We start from the raw sequence: 7,427 nt of genomic DNA on the forward strand, positions 1-7,427 counted from the left end.
CCACACCTCTGGTGAAATAGTGTGCGCCAATAAAAGCATTGTATTTCAAGAAAAATGCCCCAAGTTTTTACTCCTTCCCACAAGCCATATTCTGCAATATAAGGAAATATATCAATTTTTACAAGACATTACCTCTTCCTCCTCCAATACATTACTATGGAACTTCATGGTATCTCCTGGCCAAAAAGCATGCCTGCTTTTCTCCGAACATATCAAATGGTCTAGTACGAGATACTATTTCTTTCTGAAGCAAAAAATGTCACTTCTTAATCTATTTAAGTCATCACCATGATTATACTAATATAATATACTGTCAGCTGTTCTTCCATTTCCTTCCAACTTGGAATGCTACTGGCAGGCCTGCTTGAAGGCCCAGTTTTTAGCTAGCACAAATGCATTTTATTATTTTTGGTACAATACTGAGTCATCTGAAATCCATCTTCTTTCCTCTAGTCTCACAAGATTTAAACTGGCAAATGCTAATGTGCTTTGCCAAAGTTCGTTCCCACAGTAAAGGGCTAGAGCACAAGGAGGTATCACCCACCAATTCAGACACTGAGACTTGGAGATGAGATTCAATTACCTACACTGACACAGAATTTCTTTGGTTCAGTGGCCAAGATGCTTATGGAATAGGGGTACAGAATAACTACCTGTAAAATATTACTACCTTGTCACAGAAGAAAGGACAAACATATTCATAAGAAAAGTATCCGGAGATATTAGGAGTAAGGAAGTATATTAATACCATGGCTATACACACACAGGACAGAGCACACACAGCCTTAATGAGCCAGGTTTTGGGGGCAGAAGATGTCATTTACTGCACAATTGTACAGTATCTAACACAGCACCCCAAAAAACACTGAAGCTAAAAAACCAAGATAAGCAGTTACCACAGCTTTTCTATCTGTTACCTACTTTCTTCTCTCTTCCTCTCACCTTGTATTCTACTCTTGTCCTCCTACCCAAAATCTCATTTTTAGTGGAGAAGGACATGTTTATTTCACTAATTCTGCAGTGTTGTTTTGTTTTTTTTTTTTTAAATGAAAACTAACATCGTGCATGTATCAGTGTCACTTGTCTAAAAAGCCTTCCTACTTATTAAGGACTTTTACAGGACTTACAGAAACCTTGCCACAAGCAGCACCGTGTTTCAGAGAATTAATCCCTGCTTATTTTTTTTTTTAGTAACATTGTTAGCTGTTTACACTCTGAAATTGGGACAGCAGGTAACCATCAATGCACAGGATCACAGTGGTTCTAAGACAGAAGGATGATGCTGATTGAAACTGAAACTGGAACAAATAAACAGCCGTAACTGGATGCTGCTTTTTTTTTTTTTTTTTGGGCCAATGAGCCCAGCCAATCGCTGTGTTGAAAAGACCATTTTAAAAATATGATCAGCATGACTATCTGAGGTAACTAGGCATAATGGAAAGAGGCAGAGAGTCTTCGTTATTATTCTGATCTAGACTTGTTGCTTTTTGTTTATTGCAGTAAACGTTTTTCAAGTTGACAATATTGTCCTTAACCATACATAATCAGACTTAGATGTTATGACACACTGCTCAAGAAAGAGAGCCTGGTAATTTTATCTATCTCCAATTCTTCCCCCCCAAATTACCTTTCTGCTACACTACCAGTTTGGTTTTTGTTTGTTTGTTTTTTTTTTTAAATGTATATTAGCTAGTTCTCCTAACTGTTTGCAACACAACCTGGAACTTAATACTAGACTACCACTGCAATCTGTGTTTAATTTTTCAGCTCTGGGCCAAAGACTATCAACCTTTGGTGAAGCTTTCCTACTCCCTACTAAACGAAAAATTCAGCATTTGTTTAGACAGTATTGTGTCCACACATTTAGGAATACAAGCATAAAATTGCTTCTTGTCAAGATAAAGCACAATACTCAGATCAGAACCATCTCCCCCACAAACGCATAACCTGCCAAATACTAACAGAAGCCAGTATCTGTGTTAGCATTGATACACAGTATTTGAATTTAACAGGTTTTGCTTATTGTCATAATAAATCCAGCAGAAAAAGAATCAGGATCTGTATTCTTTTTTCCCCCTTCTCAATGTATTCTCAGAAGTTTTCTAATAAAAAACACTAAAGGGCTTTTTGCTCTGCTCAGAAAACACGAGTACAGAGCAAGAGGTCTAATACTATGGCATCACTTTGAACTTGGAGCTCTGGTATCTTGTTGCAACATAAAAATTAGGAGTCTCACAGATGTGCTGGAAGAACATACAACCAAACATTGGAGGACATAAACAGGGAATGTAATTGTTGCAACGTCAGCCATCACATGCAACCAAGACAAACAACTGTCAAAGTAAAAATACCAGGGCTAACTTCAGACATGGATTTCATTTTTTGATTTATAACACTTTGGATTAGTTTAGGACCAAAGAACTAGAAAGCAAAACCTATCATTCTACTTTACCATCTTTATTGAGAGAAAAAGAAAACAACAGCTTTCAAAAGGAAAAAAAAAAAAATTTCATCGGATCTTTGGTGCTATTTACATAACATTCCTAAAGATCTATTTTTTGGGGAACCCTTTGAGACAAGGAGGTTTAGTAATTGTAGCAGAGCTTCTCCATTTCACGTATTTTCAGTCTCAGTGATTCTAGCTGCCCCTCAAAAGAACAGGCAGTCACAAAACTTTTCAAGTTACCAGCTATTTTCTGAACTTCAACAACTCTGTAAAACCTTTTTGAAAGGAAAAATATTTTAAAACACAATTTAAGAACATGCAATATTTTCCATCATATCATTTCTTCCCTACCTGCTTAACTAACACATTTTTCATTACGACCATAGGAGAAAGCGCAGGAAAGGAGCTGCTTGTGGTCATTGGGCATCGCCATGGCCCATCCTCTGCGTTCCAACCCAACGCATTCAGCACGTCCTCCGAGTCAGTCTGCTCCATAGCACTCAGGCACTCTGAGCTTCCATCTGCCACATGTAGAATTCAGCTGTTAGCTGTTTCATATGCAGTATGCTTGCTATTGCCTTTCAGATCTACTATTCTGCTTCCTTTCAATGAAGTCACAAAGACCAATAAAGTTTACTTCTGGAATACCAATAAAATTAGATCTGCTGTGACAGCTGTCAAATAGCCTTTAATAAAAGACTTTCTATTTCAGGCCAGTTCTCATGCAGATGTCTCCCAAAAAATCTATTAATTTTTGTCCTTTTGTATTTAGTCTCCCGTGGACTATGCACTAGCACGAAGACTGCTCTGAAATATGGTGCAGGGAAGAATTACGGGCTCCAGCATTGCCACAGCTTCAGTCTGTGCTGCAGGCATTTTGTGTCTTGGTATCTCTCATAAAAGCATTTCTTTTTTCTTTTAAAGGCTATCTTTGCAAGTTTTTTGAGTATTAAAATGGCATACTGTCTACATTTTACTGACATTATAATAATTACTCTCTGGTTTATCAGGCTCTACTGACAATCTGGTCAAATTGTAAGAGACATCAGACAGCGTAATCCAATAGTTCATTTGTCCCTACAAAGAACAAAAAGTAATTTTGCATCCCCACTTTAGACTATGAAGTCTGAGATCTTTCCATTCATTTCTTTATTAGGCACATTTTAAATTCCCATGCCATTTAAATTCAAGGATGAACTTTATAACTACATAAAGTTCCACTCCAAAAATGTTTTGATGGTAGGATGATGCAGATGCAACCTGTCTTGCATAGAAAGCCCCAACAGGTAATGAGACACAACTATAAGGGACTAGAGTCAGATTTGCCAATCATCACCAACAAAAGCAAAGCCTGAGCAAGATAACACACACAGACAACACACACACACACACACACACACATATGAAAGGTAATGCTAAACCTGAATAACCGGAGTCCTTGTCAGATTCAGCTGCCGCCATGGTGAAGTGATGGTTCAAGCTCTTCATTTCTGTCACTTTGCCCAACAATTCCTTGAGGGTCTCAATAGATGACTATTTTGTCTCCATGCTTCCATAGTGCTGCAGGCAGTTTTTAACATCTTTTCCATTGAGAAACTACAAAAACAGTTAAGAACACAAAAGGACTTTCTCTGAATCTAAAGAAAGTTCCATCAATATAAGACAACAGAGAAGGCCATGTTTGTCCTTATGGAAATCTGTACAGGCAAAAGTTTGCTGTACCTGTTAAGAAACCTGTAGAATTCTGTTAAACTCCCAGCTTCACATTTGCTGTTTATCACACATTTTGATTAGCAAAGGCTTGCCAATAAAATAACAGTTTTAGTCCCTGCAAAACTCTCCAAACTATGCATGTTTAGTAACACATTACAGAGCAGAAAAGATAGGCAACAATTCTTTGCATCAACTGAGACTTCACTTTGTAGAATCTTCTGGACTAAAGTTAGGTGCTTTTTTTTCAGTTTCAGGAAAGTTTCCACAATCCAATCTTTCAGTCCCCTGTACCAACTACAACAGAACACTGTCATATTAGGCATGGCTGTTGAGTCCTTTAAGATAGGTTAAAAGATGCAAAAAATTCAAATGCATAGGAAGAAGAAATTAACGGAAGCAGAAATATAGTACAGATATTTTACTTTTTAAAATGTCATTGGTTTCACTACTGCTGTGAATGCCATCAGCAAATCAAAGGTATCTTCAAAGCACTGAAGACATGGATGCAGCTGAAGGGGCAGAATGCACCTGCCTCATTCAGCTCCTTTCTTCAGTGGCTGAGTAAGTCAGAGCACAGGTCAGCCAGTCTTACTGAATTACCTGAAAGAGAATCATTTAATACTTAAAATTAACGAGTAAAGTACACAATAGATTCATCTGGAGAACACAATGCGTAAGTAATTTCTAACTCTGTTACAAAGTCGGTCATACAAGGTAATAATTCCTTACTGTACACACAATACTTGGGAAATATGAACATGATTTCCTGATCTGCTAAAAATGTAATGTCCAATTCTATGAAGCTCAGCAACGTGGGTAACCAAGATAAAATAGCAGATATGAAGTGTATGGTTGTTATCTGTAATTAAATCAACATCCCTCCGAGTCAAGTGGGATGGTTGCCTATTGCTTTTTACACTGCCAATGAGCTAACTGAAGAGTTTCAGCACAGAAATATCTCAAATCATTCCAAGAATGAAACACAGATAGAAAACTAATGTATTAGACAAGTTTCTCCACCCAAAAAAAAAACAAACCCCAAAACAAAAAGCTAAAAGCTTTTGTTCTTAAATAACTTCCCCCCCCCCCCCCCCCCCGAATTAAGTTATTTAGGCCATATTTATGTTACAAAAACCTAGCTACCCCAGGGGCTGAATCCCAAAACAAGTCAACTGTGCTGGGTGAAGCCCATACAACAAATACAGCTGAACCTGCAAAGCTGTAGGTTTGTTAATACAGTCTGTTTCAAAAGTTAAGTCAGTCATCAGAGAAAAGAAAGTGATCAGAGGATATGCTGGGGCTAAAGAACTCCATACTGCTAAAAATGCAACACATACTATACGTCCAATGCACTCCTAGGGGAGACCTGGCCTTAGAAATACCCTCTTCTTCCCATACCTAGAATGAGAACACTGGGAGGCTGACACTAAAAGCTATGAAAAATCAGAAAAAATGTATAATTACACTATGGCCTCCCATACTACACACTGGTCACAACCTTCAGTTGCTTCCTGAGGGTAGGCAGACTCTAGCAAAACAGAACAAAGTATCTGCTCCTGTTAAAAACAGTAGCTGAGAGTTTGGCTAAGAGAAAAATTACAGGATGAAGTACAGAAATTATTTCTAATATTATTTGTAGAAATTATTTCCTTATAAAGCAACCCTCGTGTGTTTCATGTTAGAGCTCTGTATTTAAATTACAAATACAAGAACTCAGGAGTGTGCATCACACTCAAGCCAGCAGCACATTAATGGCAGTATCCAGTGCAAGCTACTTCGAATGACATTGCAGCAGACATTCTGGAAAAGTCTAAGAAGGAACTTGCCTTTTGAGGTAAAGTCCTGAGAACTGGTTGTTAGAATTCTGCTCCAAGATTCCGTCAAGCCTTGGCACCTCCAGTAAGGAATTCTGTACATTAGATAACACTGCTGAGATGGTAGGGAGAGTGTTTACCTAAATACAAGAGAGAAAGAAGAAGAGAAATTCCTCAGTAGCTATGCATCATTTTTCACTCTCCATCTTCCACCACACCTGCTGCCCTGCTAACAGGTACAGAGCAAACATAACTACATAAAAGCAACCTAGATGCTATCCCTGGAATGAAGGATGAGGTGGAAGATGGGGTTTAAGCCCCAACCCACACTTTTGTTCCTTAGTCCTTTCCAAAACATGGGTATTTTTAAAGGAAGTGAGACATACTGATGCTACACCTCCAAAAAAGCAGAACTAGAAACAGAAGGAGGGCTAGAAATAAGCAAAACAAGAACACACCATCTGCTAGCCTTGCATCAAGGGAAGCTTTGGGAAGAACTGGCACAACTTCCCTCATGGAAAAAAAACAAAACAACAACCAAACCACAACTGAAAACAAACAACCCAGAAGCGCCACTCTCCCGACGCGCCGGCGTGGGAGCCCGCGGCCCAGCGGCTGCCCCCGCCCCGCAGGAAGCACCGGACGCCGGCCCTGGGGCCCTTCCGCCGCAGCGGCCACCGCTGGTCCCGCCTGGCCGCATCCCCGGCACTCGGCCCCAGGCCGAGCCCGGGCGGGCCGCGCCGGGGCTCCCCGCCGCCGGGGAGCGGGCCCCGTATAGGAGAGGCCCCCGCGCAGGCGGGCCGAGCCGTCCGGCTTGCGGGCCCCGGTTGCCGCCCCGCCGCACAGCGAGGCGGAGCGGGCCCCAGCGATGGCCGGGAGTCCCAAGTCCCCCGAGCTGTTATCGCTGCCTCAAAGCCGCCTCCCCCCGCGCCGGGCCGGGCCGGGCCGCCCCTCACCTGGGTGCAGGCCGCCACAGGTCCAACCCCGCCGGGCCGCGCATGCGCGACACCCTACCATGGAGCACGAACCTCCCCCAGCGCCTAGACAAGCCCGGGCCGGCAGGGGACAGTTGCTCCCTCTGGCGCTGCGCGTTGCCTGAGAGGCGGGCGAGCTGGCGGGAGGGGCTGCAGTGCGCGCGCGCGGCCGTCGCTCCCCGCCGCCGCCGCGCGCGCTGAGCTGAGGCGCGACACGGTGGCGCGGCGGGGCAGCGCGGCGGGGCAGCGCGCCTCAGGGGGGGCGAGGCGGCAGGGCAGGGCCTCTGCGGGACAGCAGGGACAGGCGCAGTGCGGGGGTCCTTACCGCAGCCCCTGGAGCGCGGTGGGTGTGTGAGGTGGGAGCGGGCAGCCGTAGGTGTGCATGGATGCACACAGGGTCTGCCAGGGGGAAGGGGCTCTGCCAGCGCGTTGGTTTGAAACGGCTTCTGGAGACCCGTCCCACTGTGACTGTCGGGGACG

At 42.9% G+C, this 7,427-nt stretch overlaps 1 protein-coding gene across 6 annotated transcripts in view; it reads right to left on the bottom strand.

The window, feature by feature from the left end:
• CIPC (CLOCK interacting pacemaker) overlaps positions 1–7,075 on the bottom strand; it is a 12,214-nt gene extending 5,139 nt beyond the window's left edge. Inside the window, exons 1-5 of one of the 6 annotated variants that reach the window (XM_080394370.1) lie at positions 6,930–7,075; positions 5,986–6,113; positions 4,692–4,759; positions 3,868–4,042; positions 2,798–2,967 (exon numbers count right to left, since the gene is read on the bottom strand). In XM_080394370.1, coding sequence (XP_080250496.1) covers positions 2,798–2,967; positions 3,868–3,934 — 237 coding nt within the window. In that variant the 5' untranslated portion in view covers positions 3,935–4,042; positions 4,692–4,759; positions 5,986–6,113; positions 6,930–7,075. Of the gene's footprint in view, positions 1–2,797; positions 2,968–3,867; positions 4,760–5,985; positions 6,114–6,431; positions 6,876–6,929 lie in introns of those variants that run through there. The other 5 variants (XM_080394368.1, XM_080394367.1, XM_080394369.1 and 2 more) reach the window with 5 other exon arrangements.
• Positions 7,076–7,427: the final 352 nt, after the last annotated feature.

The sequence above is a fragment of the Falco punctatus genome, assembly GCF_963210335.1.
Source record: "Falco punctatus genome assembly, chromosome: 7".
Classification (NCBI taxonomy): domain Eukaryota; kingdom Metazoa; phylum Chordata; class Aves; order Falconiformes; family Falconidae; genus Falco; species Falco punctatus.